Genomic DNA, 19175 nt, shown 5'->3' on the forward strand with positions numbered 1-19175 from the left:
GGGGGGGGAGGGAGGGTGGGGGTGCATCACATTTGTGCAGATAAATGCATGAATAAAGTGACTTAAAACAAGTTCACAACAATGTAAAAGAACAATCTTGTGTTTCATTCCCTGAAAACATCATCCTCATGTGTATGGTTTTGCTCAGAATAAGAGCTGGTTCCGTGGCTTTCTGTAATGTAATGCTAGTTTTTTAGAATCTTAGAAATCTTTCAGTACGTTGGTAGGTTTTGCTTCGATCAATATTCCAAGCATTTTTGCACCTATCCCCTTTTTATATAATATCCAATTGGATAACATTTTGTAACTCCAGGACTAAGAAGTTCCACTCCCTCTCCCTGTACATTTCATCTGACCAATGAACTTGATCCTTATTATACATATTAGCTTTCGAGTTTATTACAATCAGAGAAATAAATAATGGCCATAACGTTGGTACCTCATATAATAATGATATTGCTGATGTCATAGCCTCTTCTCTAGGAGGCTCCAAAGCCTGGAAGAAAAACAATTAGTTGGCCACTGTAACCATAGAGAATATCATCAAGGGAGTTGGAGATACCAGAATACTCACCTTTGATAAAAAAGGCCTTATGTAACCCAAAGAAAGTAATTTAATCTGTAAACATAACTCCACTAAGGGCATCCGGAGCATCTCTGGTACCTAAGATCATAAAAAAGAATAACAAAATAGCAACACAAAATTACACAACTGCATAGGAGCATAAGTTGCACAACAGCCATGACAATTTTAAAAGAAAACTTCACTGCAGACAAATACCTGAAAAGGGCGCATGAGCTTTTCATATCTGTGACGTGTGTATAAACAAAAGCAATTACCAGGTCTCACACGTCCAGCTCTTCCTCGCCTCTGTCTAGCATTTGCTTGAGAAATCCAATCCTCAACCATGCTTGATAATTTCTAAAGGTGACCAATCCAAAGATAATCAACAAAAGTTTAGAATAATATGGGAAAATATCCAAACAAATTCATGGTAAATGCAGCTTCGATTTTTTAACTACTAATAGGAAAAAGGAGTTATTTAATGCTATCTTTCATCGATCGTTCTACCTTTCCCACCAAAGCAATAATTCTTTAATCTTATTTTGAACAGAAATGACATTTTATCTCTCCTGCATATTTTGATCTACCACTAGGTTTAGAAATATCAACATGTTATCATGTTCCTCTTCATGATTAGGTTTGCTCTAAGTAGTTGTGGTTTTTTTTATGAGACTCTTTAAGTAGTTGTAGTTAGATCACATACACTGTAATTGTATTGTAACTAAGGTCATATGATTAGATAAAATCAATAAAGATTCATAATTTCTCTTTAATAATGATCCTGGTAGGTTGTTTTATTGGAATCCAAGCCTGTCTAGGGTTTTCTTTTTTACCACTAGGGACCAACTGGAAATGGGAACTATAGACAAAAAGTTGTGAATAAATATATAGATATAGGGGGAAAATGCGACTGCCACCCAATTAAGACAATGGTTATGGTAATACAAAAAGTGTATGACCTTCTGAGGATTGTAACGTTTCTCCTTATGCCTTCCACAGTCTATCACATAAATCACATCATCAATTGTAATACTCGTCTCTGCAATATTGGTGGCTATTATAACCTGAATTCCAAGATATTTCTTAATCATCAACAAAAACACCACAGATACAAAGCATTTAAAAGCAAAAGAAAAACTGGTTCAAACTACATTCAGAAGTAAGAAAAAAATAACAAATAGCATTCAACTTCCGTGAACATTTTACTACTACTAAATTTCTTCCCTTACCCTAACAAATACAAAATTGTACTAATAAATGATAAATCAGAGCTCTTTTTTTAAAAAATATAGGCAAAAAGGGTCATACCGAAATATATGTGGAGGACAACATCCCAACAGGAAGTCTAAAATATATAGGACTTTCGTGTGTGTATTATGTAGGTACAACAAAAACTAGGGGTGCTTGTAGTATTCTGAAAACTAATCAAACCAACGTATGTCAGTTGGTTTTGACCCATATGTCGGTCAGAGAGACAAGAAAGAGCCAAACTAGCTTAATGATATACATATTTTGTCATCTAATTAATATTTTAACGACGCAAAATATGTATTTTTGTATAGACCAATTAATATAAATTAATTAACAACACAAAATACCGTCTAATTGATTGTTATGTTATATCACAATTTCATTGGCCATGACCAAGTGACTTTAGGTCCTTAATTTAATAGAAGTCCTACATAATATTCTTGAACAAAATAAAAAGTAAAAAAAGAACAAATAAGTAGAAGTACCCCTACATGTTACGAGACTTGCCTTACGGATTCCATGAGGAGGACGCAAAAACACCTTTTTCTGATCAGTAGATGCGATGGATGAATGTAAAGGAAGAATCCAATCAGAAGCCTGTCCTCCAAATTGGTATGAAGCTGCTAATCTATCATACAACAAGTTAATTTCTGACACTCCCTGTTACGCAAAATAGTGAGGTAAATATCTTTTTAAGTTAAGAAAATACATAGTTAACAATAATAACTTACTGGCAAGAATACAAGTATGGCTCCCTCATCAAAAGTTTTATCCACATGAATCACTAAATCTTCGAGAAGATCATAATCAATAGCATCTTCGTTTAGTCTTTCCTGTACAATCAAATAATTGGATCTTTTATCAGCAGAACTATAGCTATCGTGTGGTTTGACTTGAAAAGAGGAGATAAATATGCTATCAATATTTCATGTAAAAGAAAATTACCAGATTTTTCTGTGTTAGCTCACTGTATGATTGATAACAATCTAAATTGTAGTAAGGATTCGTACAGGCTTCAGAAAGTAAAGCCTCGTCACCCCATGCAGATAATATGAGGTTTTTCTTTCCTCTTCGATAATTGACTGGAGCATTCTGAATATTTTCATGATACAAGAGTTGAAAATTGATATATCGGCAATCATGATATTTTATAATAGGCAACTGGGAAGTTATATCAGAATGGAGGCTTTACACGCCACAATCTAGTAAGTCTGATCTGAATCAAGAGTTTCATATCTCTTAAAATAAACAACTGTCAAGGTGTGGGGGAATGTGCAGCAGATAATATGGAATGTTTATACTTAATAAAACATGTAATTAGACAACACTTAAACACAAATGATAGGGGGGGATAATTGCAACTATAGTAAATTTTGATACAATGTTACAAAAACAGCAAATTGAAATATAATTGCTAATATAACAAAAAATTAGAACACATGATGCAGTAAGTTAGCTTAATAGTTCTGGTTACGTTCTTTTAGTTCTTTTAAATACTTGGTTTGTAGTTAATCCTCTACAATAGAGGGTTTTTTTTTTTTTTTAATAAATAATAAGAAACGTAAGAGATGTATTACAAAAAAGGAGAGTTATAACTAATATAGATAGAGGGTTTCTATGAGTAGAGAGTTAGTCTTTTGTATTACTTATTGAATGATAATAAGATCACTTGGGTTAGACTTCTTAAAGAGTTATCTCCTATGTCCCTAAGGCTACACCAAGGCATGTTAGTCAATGGATACCACAGTTAATCAATAATAGTCGTTGAAACGGTCCAAGTTTATGGTGGGTTTAAGAATATCAACGTCTACCATTTATAATAGAGCATATTAGTAACCAACATTAAAGTTAAACGATGACTTATAAGGTTAAAAGAAAAACCTTCAATCATAATTATTTTATAAAAAGACATCCGCAAATATTTTATTAGAAAATAATGCCACCAAAAAAAAATCCCTACAAAAATACTTGCTGATGTGTAAACAGGGAGAGGAATTATTCCATGTAAGAAAGTTCACTGAAGACATAGTATATATTAGGCAAAAAAAAAAGAAAATAATTATTTCTTAAGGACTCAATATTAATTCCCGATGCCAGTTAGCAGAAATTGATGTTGCAAAGAAAAAATCTCTAATATAATAGGATCCATGTTTCCAGATACCTTTTTGCCGCTTGATACTTCATATCTTATGGCAGCAGGGGAGTCTGAAGCGAGGAGATACCCAGTACTTTCATAAATATCTTCAAGAAAGTAAGTGGTCACGGGATGCATCCTTCCCTCTGCAGTGATTACAGGGCAGTTACCGAAGTATCCGGAGAAAAGGTTTGAATCAACTGTTGCAGACCTGAGATTCAAAAAGTTTAAAATTGAAGAATGATACCAAAGCTCTAAATATCATATATTTATAATTTGTATCCATTAACAAATTACCAGATTGGATAAAATGTTCAAACATACATAAGAATAACCTTCAGAGGAGATGAGCTTTCAGCAGAACGTTTCTCAATCAGACTCTTCAAAACAACTAAGAGAAAATCATCCTGTAGAAAATGAAGTTTCATGTCAACTATTGTTTCATCTTCGAAAACTTAACATTAGAAATCCATTCATTTTAGACAATAGACAGAACTTGCGTTTAGTATAAGGACCCAAAAGAAAAGATGGGAATGGGAAAATAAGACATCAACCCTCTAATTCCATAAGATCCTTAGGCTTTTCTAAAACATCCTTGTGTTTCTCTCTTTACAAAACTTGGGCATTTAGAGAATGGGTTCGGCATCAAAACCTAGGAATGTTAAGCTTGAGGTTGAAGAAAAGGGTTTAGGAAATATAGGTTTATAGCAAACCTGTCTTCAGGGTGTTAAGCTTGAGGTTTAAGAAGGTTTATTAAATATAGGTTTAGGAAACCTGTATCCAAGGTGTAGGTTTACGAATCTTGATTTCAAGATAAATGTGTGAAAGTGAGATTGGAGTAGTTTGATTGGAGTAGTTTGAGATGCTGTTTTTTTTATAAAAAAAAAGAAAAAAAACTAGAAACAACTCCTCATTGATATAATCAAAGGAAATGTTCAATGGATACAAACTTCCAAAGGGGGTGAAAACAGAATCAGCTTGACACTTCATTTAACTCTCACATAAGCATTCCGTTAAGTCAACTAACGGAAGGGACTCTTTAGAATCATTTTCTAAACCAAAGATACGGAAGTGTCTATTTTCAAACCACCAGGATCAACTAGACATCAACCCTAAATTTCAGGTACCAAAACTGTATTTTTCCGAAATAAATGGAACAAAACAAAGATCATAAAAAATATATTGCTTCATTGAAAAGGAAACACCCCTGGGTAAACATCAAGAAATTACAATAAAAACCAATTATGTCTTGGCCATCAAACAAGTCGACATAGATAAATAAGACTAGTGAACACAAACTCACCAGTAGAGACCGTTCATGCACTTCATCAACGATAATATGAGTGATACCAGTTAAATTTCCATCTCCCTACAACTCAAACAGTTAAAATCATATTTGGTCGCAAGAAAACTGGAGAAAATAGAAAATATTTATTACAAATTACAATGATGCTCAAGTATCTTTATTAATTACCTTAAAAACAACAAAAGTGGTATTACATTTTTTGTTAAAATTATAAGTTCAGTCCTTAAATGTTCAAGATTTTGTAGAAGAAAACTTTGTGCATTCATAAATTTCTAATAGGTCATTAAGGTATAAATTTTGCGTCTAGGTGATTGTCGTTAACTCTATTTCAACTCTTATCTACTCATTTTCTAATAGGACCATCGCTCAACTCATTCATCTTAACTCCTATCAATCTCAAGCTCTCAAACGCACCAAATTTAATCTTCATTACTTTTATTTGCATATTTTAAATTAAAAAAATCCTATATCTGAGGAGTTGAAAGAAAGTGAATATTTTAGAAGAACAAACAAATATTTAATTTGCTTTCAAATTTTACCAGTTAGTTTCAATTTCAATTATTATATGTAATTATGTATCAAAAAATAAGATGACAGACCACAATTTGTCTCAGAAGAATGCCCGTCGTACAGAATAGAAGTTTTGTATTGGCATTCCTGAAATAGGAAAGATAAACAACATAATAATAATAATAATAATAATAATAATAATAACAATAACTAACCAATGTGAGAAGAAATTAGATAAAATTTGAGAGGAAAGCAACTTTATTTTCATCTTGGAAAAATAAATGTCCCTTTGTCTGGAAAATCTGAAAAGTTAGTCAAAGTAGATGACAGAAGGTAACTAAAATTCCAGGTACTGCATAGGCCACCCCAAGCATATATCCTAGCCGCCAGAACAGTAAAACAGTAGAACTATTACCAAACAGTACACCTAAGGTATATTTGGATAAGATATACATTAAAATCGCTAAACAAGCTTAACTTTAGCTGATAGGTATCAATACTTCAACACTTCCCCACACTTGTGGGTTTGAAATTTTATAAAATGGACCACAAGAAGAAATCAATATTAATGGGGCTGAAATGACATTATTGGAGTCAATAAACTTTTTCGGTATCTTTTGTCATGGGTCAAGCTGACATTTTGATTACTCAGAACTTCTAAAATACAATTCTTCCTTCTTTTTTTAGTTGCTGCATATATGTGATAGAAACCAGTGTTTTCATCCCCCTCTAAGAGACATTTCATCTTATAGTTTTGTCTCCATCCAATCTCTTAGGAAGAAGATATGAAGAGCAAAATTCTTTGATGACTGTTTTTCTAGCCATTTTTCCCGTCAATTTGACATTCTTCCAGCTCTCTGTCACTGATGGCAAGCTCTTTTAGGAGAAGGGCTTGTTGTGAGGAACTGTTACCGAAGGTCCTAGCATTCCGTTCCTTTGAGCCATTTTTAACTCCTCCCAATGATAAATTTAATTATATCTATACTTTTAAAATTAAAAAAAAAATTACCTTTCTACTTCACCCCTGCCCCAAACAGGTAACCCATTTCAGGCAGATCCACTAGGGAACACTGAAACCCCCTATTTCCATTCCACTCTTTCACTCCAAACGGCTCCTAAATACAAATAGTATTGCTTGGGTAGTTTTTCATCACTATTTTTTTATTTTTATATTGACCCCTTATTTGAAAGTATATATTTTTGTTCTTTCTTTTCTTCTTCTCCTTGGAACAATTGCCTAAAAGTTAATCTATCCAATTGTCTAAAAGAAAATCTATCTATTCACTTTAACAAATGATCAATGGTGAAACTGTCTATAAATGGAGGCCTAAGAAATGATTCATATTGTATGAAATGCAATACCCACATTAAGGGATCAGATTACATAAACAGAAAATACTGTAAACTTAAAGAATCCACAAGTTTATGAAAGCACATTGACACCTTGCACTATCCAGACGAACATGATAACCAACCAAAGAGCCATTTGTACCCGGGGAAGGTTCGCAACGTTCATCAGAAACTCTTTCCGCAACCGAAATAGCCTACAAGATTCGTATCATAATTTAGGACACAAAATCAAAGAATTTAATAAGTACCACAAAAAAAAAAGTACAATGAGTAACTTCTAGATCCATTTCACGCTTGGGGGAAAAAGATTTTCAGTCAAGCTAGCACACTTGAAATATCAAATTCCAACAATGGTTAACTAGCAAGGACAGAATTATAAGTAAATATAAAGAACATAATTTCATGATCATCCCAGTAATACATAGTAATGAGAGAGCAAAACATAAATTTGACCCACCTTGATTTGACATTTTCCGTTCACTGATGTATTTAAAGTTCTCAAAAAAACCAAAAGGGAAAGGAAAAAACAAGGACGGAAAAATTATTTGAGCCTTCTCAGAAACTAGAGTAACAAAAATCATCCTACGATGAACCAAACCCCCACCCCATGGAAGAAAACACCAGTGATTAGTGAGAACTATATACGAATTACTAGCAGTCACAGGCTTAAGTTTTTTTTCCAGAAAAAACATCATTCAACGAATATAGATGATAAAACTTTGAGTCCCTGTCACATAAATCATAAAATGAAGATGTGGTCCTGCATGGCACACATATCATTTCATATGAGATGGAAGAAATCACAGATGACATATATATGTATATATACATATCACGAAGAACATATGGTAACAATTATTGTCCATCGTGTTCATTTATTAAATTAATATAAATCACCCCCGAAAATCTTACGTGCAGGAGAATAGAGACAAAGGTCAAGATTTCAATCACACAACCATAAAGATCTCAAATGAAAAACTTATAGTTACCGCTATTCTTCTTGGTTGTGTGCATACTATGTTGCACAGTCCACCATGTCCCGATTCAATCTTGTCATCCAGGATAAATTGCGGAACCTACATAAAACAATTGTACGAGAAATCTTCAAGAGTAAAATAAGAAGAAGACCAGAAGGAGAAACGTGCACATATGCTAATTGATACTGGCCAGAGAACATTCAAAAAAAAACCTGTGAAACTAGGTATTGGTGAAACCAAACTATTCATACGTTTTTTTTTAGAGAAAAAGTGAATAATATTGGAACAATTACACTTGAAACAAATATGAACCTGAGTTGTCTTTCCGGAACCTGTATCCCCACAAACAACAAGAACACTATTCTCCTTCAGCAGACGCAAAATATCACCTCTTAATGAAGCAATGGGAAGCGCAGCTCTATTTTTCAACATATCCTGGATGAAAAAGAATCGAGGGAACCGTTTGAGAAAATCACTGAATAAATAGGGTTTGAGGGGTATAAGAAACTAGCACTTTCCATTAGGCGCTTGAAAAATACACATTAAATCATTTGACATATTATCAATACTTTAACACTCTTCCGTCACTAGTACACTCATCTATCACTAGTGGTTATCAATATTAGTTGGGAGGAAATGGGGTAACAGATTTTCAACATAATTTATTAGAAGTTGCTAGTTACAAGGTATTTCAATCACGTACAGTTGAATTTTTTGAGATTGCATAATGAGGTTTTTTAACAAAATGGGTGCAACGTTTCTCCAAGAAACTGCATGCTTCGTGGTTAGGATTAAACTGAGTAAGAATGGTGCCCATCTATTTGAATGGATTTTAGGCAGTTAGCTGGAGGGTTCTAGTAAGAACCCCTATACAATTGCCTTAGGTTTTTCTTTGTTCTCCCTGTTTGTTAAATGTTCAGCCGAAGATAAGCCATGGGTCTGATGCTCACTTTTTGAGAGGATTGTTGGGAGGGAGACAAACCCCTTTGTACATTATTTCCACAACTTTATCATTTGTCAAAAAAAAGAGGTTGCACTTGGTGGCCTTCATTCTGCCTACCACTAATTTATCTTCCTCGCTCTCGTTTGCCTTTCGTCATCCATTTGCAAACCATGAGTCTTTGGAGGTGGTTGGCCTTCTTTCTGTTATCTCCAATCACTGGTCCGGTATCAATTAAGCTTAAAAAAACATTTGAAGGTCTTTCATCTATAAAAACAGGGATGGCTCCCTTTCTTTCTCCTGGCACAATCTTTGGTCTAGTTCAGGATGTTTAAGGTGAGATTTCCAATGCTGTATGCTCTACCAGCTTTGTGAAACTCAGAAACCAGTGATCAGTAATCAAATTAGAGGATGTTGGGATGTTCCAGTCAGAGGCAAACCTTAAGGGAAAACTTTAAACACATGGCCGCTTAAAACCTCTTCAACAAGTAAAAATAGGAAAGGCGAGAGTGGATCATCTTGTCAAATTCCACAAATGGCTTTAATTTTCCCACGAAGAAAGTCATTAACGAAAATAGTAAACTTGGGGTCCTTAACATAACCATTCCAAACCTGATAATTTTTGTTTCTTATCATATATGTCAAGTGACACAAGGAACATATGATCGACAATACATCTAAAAAGAACAAGAATAAATAAATTCCCAAACCTGATATTGTTTAGTTTTCTTTTTATTCTCATGTTCCAGTCTTAAACGGGAACTTTCATTCTGCGTATTGGAGTTTAATCCTGCAATCAAAAGAAGAAAACAAAAGCATACTTCATTGAGGATTACTTTAACTATATAGAGGGATATATAAGCAATGATGACATAGGTTAGAGAGAACACTCCATATCTAAGAAGCACGAATACTGATAACACAAATCCAACATGACAAGGACATAGACGACACTACGTTTATTAAAAATATATACACACAGGACATCTAGACATAGACGACACTACTTTTTTTTTTTTTTTTTTTTGGCTGCTTGAGCCAGGAACTGATGCCTATTACTGCATTATCCTAGTTTCTTAGCTATTTCTTCCAGACCACCACACAGGTCCCCAGTGAAGGAGAGAACCTCACTGGCCCAGAGGTGAGGGGAAAGGTCACAAACTTCAATCCATCATCTATAAGAAGGGACTACTTTATTCTCCCTGAAGCCATCACTACACCGGAGGAATTTTATTTGGTATCAACCAACAGTTTTCTGTCACTGTTGTAACATAGAGGTTGAGCTTGACACGCATTGTCACATATGAGCTTGAATGCTGCTATATCTACAAACTGTTGTATCATGTGTATGAAAGACGATAAATCAGAGAAGCCTCTTTTCGTCTATTGTGAGTCAGCAAGCAGATTTTGGAGTATGATCTTTTAGCACCTTTTGGCTAGCAGACCCCATTCATGCTAATGTGAAAGTGATCCTTGCAGCAATTTTGGTTGGCCACCCTCTCTCTTTGTGAAGGTTGATTCTATAGACTATGAACGTAAAATACCCAAATTTCTTTCCCAGAGTTTTTATAACTATAGATTAGCTCAATCTCCTGATACTTGCTAATGTGGGTTTGATCTAGATTTCTCTCATATAACCTGAAAATATTCTAGCTCTAACGACACCATATTGACTAACTATTGCATCTTTTACATTTTCATCAACATGTTTTTAATATAGCTAACTAAAATAGTATAAAATTCCAACGAAAAATCTTGTATTCTCTTCTTACATGTTTAAACTACTTACTTTCCACAAATGAATGTGAGTCAAGATCAGAAACAGTCGGTTTCTTGTCATCCTCAATATGGAGCTGTTCAATCTTCCCAACAAAAGTTTTAGAAGCAGAATCAGAACTGGACGCATCAAGCAAAGAATCAACAAAACTAGCCCTTCGATCCTTCTCATTGTCATCAACTTTGCTAGTTGATTCACCTGCAAGGTTACAAATTCTAAGCATACTTGTCCTCAATATCATAAACATCTAAGTTTATATGAAAAATCACTGGCTAAGATTGAAAAGATCTAGTGATGAGGGACATATACACACACATATTTTGTTGTTCTGGGCTTCTAGTTTAACAAATCAGATAGATGTTTATGATTACGAGACTAAATATTGGAAGGGTAAACTACACTTTTGGTCTCCAAGGTTTAAGATTTGTGTTGATTTAATCTTTAAGTTCTAAAACTAAACAATCAAGTCCCCAACCTTAAAAAATACTCAATTTTGGTACCTCTATTAACAAAATTTGTTAAATAGTCAATGGTTCGCTAACGAAGCATTTTTAAAATAAAAATAATTATGACTATAATTATACTTAAAATATAATAAAGTTAAATCAAAAATTAAAAATCTCTCTCCTCTCCCCCACCCTTGCCCCTTCCCCTCCCCTTCACCTTTCCCCCGTCGGGCCACCGTCATCATCCCACCACAGTCACCATCGCTGTTGTCATCTTCTTCTCCTCCTCATCCTCATCTTCTTCGCCTTCCCCTCCTCATCAAATCTGAATCTAAGAAAAGATATACAAAAAACAAAGTGAACAGCAAGGATGTTCCTCAGCTTTCACTTTTTTCTTTTCTTTTCTTTTTTCTTTTTCCTTTTTTTTTTTCATATTTAAATCTGTAAGGATTCAAAATCGAAGGAGGAGTTGGAGATGACAGCGACCATCATTCCTGCTTTTTTTTTTTTTTTTTGGTACTCTCAGACCTAAGGAGGAGAAATGGAAGAGAGGGGAAGAAGAAGGACAAGGAGAAGGGAAGAGGAGAGAAAAGAAGATGGAGGAGAAAGAAAAAAAAGGAAGAACATGGGTTTCTTTTTTTATGTAACTATAGTAATGATTATTATTATTATTACTATTATTATTATTTGTTGAGAATCCCACATTGAAAAGATGAAGAGACGTCACAATCTTGATAAGATGCATAGGATCCTACTCTGATACCATGTGAGAGTCCCACATTGGTTGGGGAGGAGAACAGAACACCCTTTATAAGGGTGTGGAAACCTTCCCCTAGCAAACGCGTTTTAAAGCCTTGAGGGGAAGCCCAAAGAGGACCATATATGCTAGCAATGGGTTTGGGTCGTTACAAATGGTATCAGAGCCAGACACCAAACCATGTGCCAGCGAGGAGGCTCTTCCCCGAAGGGAGGTGGATTTGGTGGGGGTCCCACATCGATTGGAGAAAGGAACAAGTGCCAGCGAGGACGCTGTGCCCGAAAGGGGGTGGAATGTGAGAGTCTTACATTGGTTGGGGAGGAGAATGAGACACCCTTTATAAGGGTGTGGAAACCTTCCCTAACAGACGTGTTTTAAAGCCTTGAGGGGAAGCCCGAAAGGGAAAACCCAAAGAGGATAATATCTGCTAGTGGTGGGCTTGGGTCGTTACAGATACCATATTTGATAAACATGGGATTCCACCTCAAAACTAATTGGTATAGAGGAGATATTTTTTAAAATGTCACGCCATCACTTCCTTTAATAATTAACTACTTATGTTAAATGAGGGGCTGAAATTTAGTATTTCCTAAATGTTGGTGACTTGATTATTCGATTTCAAAGCCTAGGGACTAATTTGACAAAAATCCAACTTGGAGGACCAAAAGTCTAATGTACCCATATTTGAAATACTAGATGAACCTTCAATATTTATTTGATCATATTATAAGAAATCATTTGTATTAGTTATATCGACAATTTTACTAGTATTGCTACATGTACCATAAGTATGGAATGTCATATACATTGGAGAAATGTTTTCTATAATCCAGACTTTTGGCCGAACCTGTAAACGAAAGTTGGTTTCTCATTAAAATTTTAAAAAATATATACTGCCAACACAATTTATGACTAGTCATACAATATTAAAAAGCGCACTCAATTTTTTTTAATGATATAAACCTCCATTTCCTAGGTGCTATAGCAGGCTTTAATATTCTATATATTTTCCTCTATTGCATCAGCAAATGGAATGAAAAGCCGAGTCACTTAGTTGATCAAAAGGTGAAATCATTACCTGCCTTCCACTGCATAACAAGAGTGGCATAAGGTTCAATAAGTGCAAGATGAACAGGAACATCAGGAAACAAGTGATAAAGAGAAAAAGCTGCCACCTTATTCTGGGCATCCTGCGAGAAAATTTGTTACAAACGAACTAGTAATCAGATAAAAAAAAAAAAGTCACAAACTTATACAAGATGTGAAGGAGATCAGAATAAAGAAGCAGAGCTATAGGAGAATAACAAACTAAGCGTTATGTGACCTGCAAATGCTTTGGAAATTGAGGATAAGACAATAACAAATGCGTACATATCTTTTCTTTTCTAGTATGTAAAAGAAAACACATCAAGAATAAATAATGTCCAGAAAAAATAGCATATGAGGTCCCATACAAAAGGAAACCTCCTTCCAATTCTTTAGGACTTCTTTTAGTCTTTTAAGTTTGTTGATGGAACCATGCCTCGACCATCCCCAGAGGGGCGTGTTCGTCCACTAGTATTCCACCATTGGCAAAAATTTAGAGAGGTTCACCACATATTCTCGAAACGGAAGGGCAAGGGACCCCATTCATAGCATCCCATGGAAAGTGCAATGGGATAGTGATCAAAGGCCTATTTAGTCTTCGAACACAAGCGTTACTAAATTTTATAAGTAGGCCTTCTATAGCCAAAAAATTTGTCAATGAGTGTCAAGGTGAGTGGAGATCTGTTGTTTGACCACGTGTAGAGACTATTGTTGAGGGGAAGGTCAATGAGTTCAATTTCTCTTGTGAAATTATTAAAGTGTGTCATGCTGACTTTTCCACTAGATTTTTCATGTGCCCACCGAGAGAATGAAATCACCCAAAGATGTCCAACTCATAATTAAGATCCCTCCAGATGTTCCTGAAGCGTCCAAAGATGCCCAACCCATATGTCTAGCACTCCAAAGGAATTCTACCATCCAACAATCAATAGAATTCAATTTTGTTTCTAGAAGAACGACAATAGTGGGATTGTACTTGAGAAGGAAGGTTTTGATGAGGGCTCTCTTTTGCTTGTCTCCCAAGCCTTTAATATTTCAAGAGATAATAACAATAAAAGGTATTGGTCACCCAATTGTTACTTGTTGGATTTCTTGTAATTGATGTTTGAAAGAAAGGAAGCCAACAATCTCTAGTCAGTTTACTTTGTTTCTTGACTGTAGTGGGCTTCTTTTTCCCAAATGGAATAGCCATAATGCACATGTGGTATTCTTTTAGCCATGGCGCCAAGATTTGGATGGCCATTGTTGCATTAAGTTTTTCCAATATCGAGGTGACCTCTTCTGTCTTTGTTTCATACTGCTTTTCCTGAAAAAGATGGTCAAGCTCTGTATTCACGAGGATAATCTCTAGCGACAAGAGAGAGATTTGACATACCTGCAGTAGGGGAATTTGGGGGAGGGGGAGGGGGGGTGTGCAGAGGGATAAAAGGACTAGATACATATTCATCATAAGGTTCCTGGTGAGGATTGACAGTGGAGAACTTTTTTCCTGCGATGAGGAAGGTTTTCTGGTTCTTTATAATGATGTCGTGTTTTTTCTGGTGATGCAGTCACAACCTGTGGATTGAGGATAAGAAGTAGTGTAGTAGATGGGACTTTGGAGGTTGGTAAAAAGTGGGGTGAGGTGTGGAGGCCTTTGGTTTAGTGGAGGAGGTGGCCTTTTATGTGTGGGGGTAGGTTTGACGAAAGGGGAAGTTGCTGGTCCATGAGGCATGACCAATGGGGAGGGTGTGGGAGATCGGTTTGACCGGGGGGGTTGAGCTATTTTTGTAGGAGTGGGCCTGGAAAGTTGGAGGCGATCCATGGTGGATGGGAGTAGTATTTACCCTTTTAGGGCTTTGGGTATGGCCATAGTCTTAAAGTAAATCCGAGACTATCGATTCATACTGTACTTGAGAAGTCCCTTTTGGTGATGTGCCATGGTGGTTTGACCAAGGGTACGGTCCAAGAATGCCTCCTGAAACATCTTTAATAACCTCGGTATCTTTGGTGGTGCATATTCATTTATGTGTTGCTCCAGTGCCATGGAAACCAGCCATAACATGAACAAACATTGTATCCCATACAATATGAATAGGAGAGGGTGGAAGCTCAGTGTTGAATGTCTTACCCTTTTTGTTTAGGATCGAGAGGTATTCTTTGTATTTTATGATATTTGTGGCAATTTTTCAGTGGCAAGCAATGGTTGTATGGGCCGGAGAAGATGTCAGTGGTCTTACCTTCTATTCTGAGGTCTTGAATTTGGTTGATGGTCAGATTTTTTTGGTGGGCGGCTGGGGTAGCTTTCGATGAAGTTGAAGAATGTTGTCCAACCTTATTGTTCTTCACCCCCACTAGAATAAAAAACTTAAAAGACCATAATTAAGAGATTTCATCCATAATGCCCTTCTTGTTGGTGAGTTTTTTATCCAAATAGTCTGTTCCAGAAAACGTTTCTCCTTGAAGAATTTAGTTCAGTGGAGCTAATAATAGTGCCTGATATGATGTTCTTAGCCATTGAGAATAGTCCCATTTCAATGATAAGAAAAAAGTTTTGTCTCTAGTGATCTATGTAGCTTTATACACCCCTGAGGTCTTAAGCAATGAATGATCATCTCGTCTCCCCTTCTTTCTTTTATATTCTACTTTAATTAAACTGCTTCCTACCTAAATAAAGAGCACAACTGGTGCATCGATGATTTAATTCCCAATTCTAATTTTCACCATGGCTAAGCACAACAATGTATTCTAACGTAAAAGTTGTGAAAGGAGGGAAGTACCTCCGCAGAATCAAAAATTTCATCAGCATCGGGAAGCTGAAGTGTGATAAGACCTCCAGCTTTTCGGTTTTTACCTCTCCCACTTGCTTTACGCAATATGTTGACAGCATAGAAAAAAACATTTTCCTTCCTGTGGATTTTGTTAAATTTTGGTGCATCCCACCCTGCTTTTTGACATAATTGATGAAGAACAGCCTTGGGAATCTTTAGTGGGTCCCCCTGTATTCATTTCAATCATTTTTATTACGAGAAACCACACTTTCATGGAAAACGAAAGCAAGAATACAATATCACTAGAAAAAAATGAATGTGTTCCACAGGAAACAAAAATGTGTATCTATCAAATGAAACAAGTCTACAGAATTTATTTGCAGAATGTAAATAACTAGAGAATAAAAAACTTGAAGTCTTCATAAAATTATGAAATTAAAATGAGAAACCAACATTTACATAATATTAATAATTGAACATCAAGAACCTGAAAATTTAAAACCTCAACAATGTCAAATCATTTTTCTATTGATGAACATAACTAGGGACCAATTAGAACCGTTTTTTGAACCTCAGGAACCAAATTGCTACTTTTGAAATTTTTAGAGACCAAATAGAAATCAAATCCAAACTTCAATAGTTTTTCACATTTTTATAGGTAATCCACAAATTGGATTTGTCTTACTAATTGAGGGCATTCTTGTAATTTTCATCTTTTCCTTTTTTTTAGCTGGATACAAACATTTTATTGGTTAATGAAAAGGAAAAGAAAATGTTTAAAGACATGAACTCCCATTGGGAGTGCAAAAAGCATCAGCAAAACAACCTAAAGAGGGAGATAAAAGCCCCCAAATCCGGGGAGGAGCTAGTTTTCTTTGAACTTCTTGTGACTGTCCAGTTTCAATCTTCAATAACAGTTCTCTTTTCGGAAAAAAAACAAAATCCATGTTTTGACTCTTTTTCAAGAGAACCTCTCAGCATCTTCTTACGCTTTTGAAGCATTTTACTCCTAGCCACACACAAAAAAATGAATGATTAATTGATAGATTCCTAAACTTCCAAAGTGAAGTGATGGTGTAGAACAAGACCCAGCTCCCTGAGATTAGTTTTCTAAGCCACCTGAACTAAAAGGAAGATAATGGGAGAGAATCTTACTTTGCCTAATTCCACGAGACAGCCTCAAGGTAATAGAAACACCCAGTCGATCATGAGAAATAGAATAAATAAATTGACTCTACTTCAAACATCTACACTTATCTCCAATGATTCTCTTATTTGTTTCCAACCAAATAATCCAACATAAAACTGAAAGCACACGGTTCCAAAATCTTATTTACTTTTTTAGCCCCAAGGTGCAACAGTAGATTATGGCATACAGTCTCTAAGTAACACACCTAGAGGTCACATGTTCAAACCTTTGGATGAGCTTAATAAGGAAAATCGTTGATATCTCTAAAATCTGGGCCTTGGGACAGGCATGAACTTTTAAATATATATATATATATATATATATATATATATATATATATATATTACTTTTTTTTTCTTACAGACTAAGAAACAAAGAAGTTTAATGTTCATGTATAGAAGAAAGCAAAAAGACTGTATGAAACTCGAGGCATCATATATATTACCTTCTTCCATATGCCATCTAATTTCTCCAAATTCTTCCCGCTGGAAAGTTCTCTCAATTTTTCTTTCTTCTTTAGTTCCAGTAATTCCTGTGCTACATCTGAATTTGTCTCGACATCTTCCACAAAAAAGTTACCAATCTCCACATCTTCAAGCTCTTCACAGTCATTCTTCCCTTGTGAAGAAATAAGACCTACGGATATCTCCTTGGGGGTTGAACAATCCCTCCCATCCACATCAACAGTTGATTCTTTTTCCTGTGAAGACATAAGATCTACAGATAGCTCCTTGGAAGTTGACCGATCCTTCCCATCTATATCAAAAGATTCATTTCTCTGCGCTGATAAATCCAAACTACTACCAACATCGTCTGTTTGATTGACCCCAAAATTTTGGTCCTGCATGGGTGCATCCTTTGATGCATTGTCCAACGCCCTTCCAAACTCAAATTCAGAAGCCAGCATATCATCTGATAACCCTGCTTCAAAAATCGGCGGAATGATAAAAGATGGAATGCATATCAAACATTTACGCATACATATAAGTAGAACATTTTTATTTTTTTATGTAGCAAAACTTTCATTAAGATGGGAAAAAATGGAGGACATAAATCAAGGGGAAAATCAAATATTACCTTGAGCAAACAACTCCTGTTTAAGCTTGCGAATGGTGTTGCCAGCTATCTCTTGTCTTTTCTTGTCCCCTTCTTCCTTTGCTTTTGCAGCTTCCAACCGTGCAGCATAATACTCTTCCGCAATAACATCATAAGACCTTGCTCGAGAAGCCTATCTTAATTAATTAAACAATAGTGTTATTTATTAAATTAACAAAACAAAAAAGGTGAAGAAGAAGCATTAAATTGATTATTCTAATCCAAGAATAAGAAGAAAATATGTGGATACAAAATAATTTATATTTCAATAAGATTAAAGCATCCCAGAGAAGAGGCTAAAGCAATCCCCTTTCACAAAGCTTCCGGAAAATATTTATAGAAAGAAGCGCAATGGGTAAAGATGAAACTTTCAAATGGCCTTTAGGTGCTTCATTTTATTTTTCCATTGTGGCCGAACCTAAAACTATGTTTGATAAGGGATGTGTAGATTTTTTAGAAGAGAGGAGCCAAGGTCATCCTCCCAAACTATCTAGGTCCTACGAGTAAGTCGGTCTACATTGAATCTCACCTAAATCAGTTCATCTATCCTCCTGAGGAGAAGTTTGGTTTCAAACTCCAATTCGAAGAGTAGAAATATATCATACTAATGTGCCTTTGACAATCCATACCTCAAAGTCAGGTATTGGGGCTGCGAGCCTTCACAGCCTTGGCACAACAACGCAATTATCAAGGGCATATTTTACCACAGAGTTTATAGCCCATTATGCAGGCCTCCCTCACTGCCTGCTATGTCTAATAACCATTGGCAGTGAAGTCCCCCGCCTTTATCATTATCACTCCACAAAGATATATCCATACAAGGATCTTGGAACACCCATTATAGTAGTTGTAATCTCAATAGAAGAAATTTATTTGAAGATGAAATAGAGAAATGGGTTAGACTCTCAGATCTCCTTGCAACTGTACAATTAAATCTTTTTAGAGATATATGAGTCTGATTCTTTTCTTCTTCTTTTTTTTTTTTTTTTTTTTTTTTTTTTTTTTTTTTTTTTTTTTTTTTTTTTTTTTTTTTTTTTTTTTT

General features: G+C 35.3%; 1 protein-coding gene across 1 annotated transcript in view; it reads right to left on the bottom strand.

Annotated features, from left to right (window-relative positions):
* Nucleotides 1-19175, bottom strand: part of LOC111482569 (DExH-box ATP-dependent RNA helicase DExH7, chloroplastic) — a 32806-nt gene that overhangs the window by 9856 nt on the left and 3775 nt on the right. Inside the window, exons 5-24 of the mRNA XM_023128386.1 lie at nt 18116-18266; nt 17484-17959; nt 15859-16077; nt 13092-13203; nt 10823-11008; nt 9744-9823; nt 8406-8528; nt 8106-8192; nt 7210-7310; nt 5856-5913; nt 5254-5319; nt 4275-4357; nt 3978-4161; nt 2762-2908; nt 2548-2649; nt 2324-2476; nt 1525-1629; nt 782-922; nt 575-664; nt 440-496 (exon numbers count right to left, since the gene is read on the bottom strand). Coding sequence (XP_022984154.1) covers nt 440-496; nt 575-664; nt 782-922; nt 1525-1629; nt 2324-2476; nt 2548-2649; nt 2762-2908; nt 3978-4161; nt 4275-4357; nt 5254-5319; nt 5856-5913; nt 7210-7310; nt 8106-8192; nt 8406-8528; nt 9744-9823; nt 10823-11008; nt 13092-13203; nt 15859-16077; nt 17484-17959; nt 18116-18266 — 2721 coding nt within the window. The remainder of the gene's footprint in view (nt 1-439; nt 497-574; nt 665-781; nt 923-1524; nt 1630-2323; nt 2477-2547; nt 2650-2761; nt 2909-3977; nt 4162-4274; nt 4358-5253; nt 5320-5855; nt 5914-7209; nt 7311-8105; nt 8193-8405; nt 8529-9743; nt 9824-10822; nt 11009-13091; nt 13204-15858; nt 16078-17483; nt 17960-18115; nt 18267-19175) is intronic.

This window comes from Cucurbita maxima, unplaced genomic scaffold, assembly GCF_002738345.1.
Source record: "Cucurbita maxima cultivar Rimu unplaced genomic scaffold, Cmax_1.0 Cma_Scf00008, whole genome shotgun sequence".
Lineage (NCBI taxonomy): Eukaryota > Viridiplantae > Streptophyta > Magnoliopsida > Cucurbitales > Cucurbitaceae > Cucurbita > Cucurbita maxima.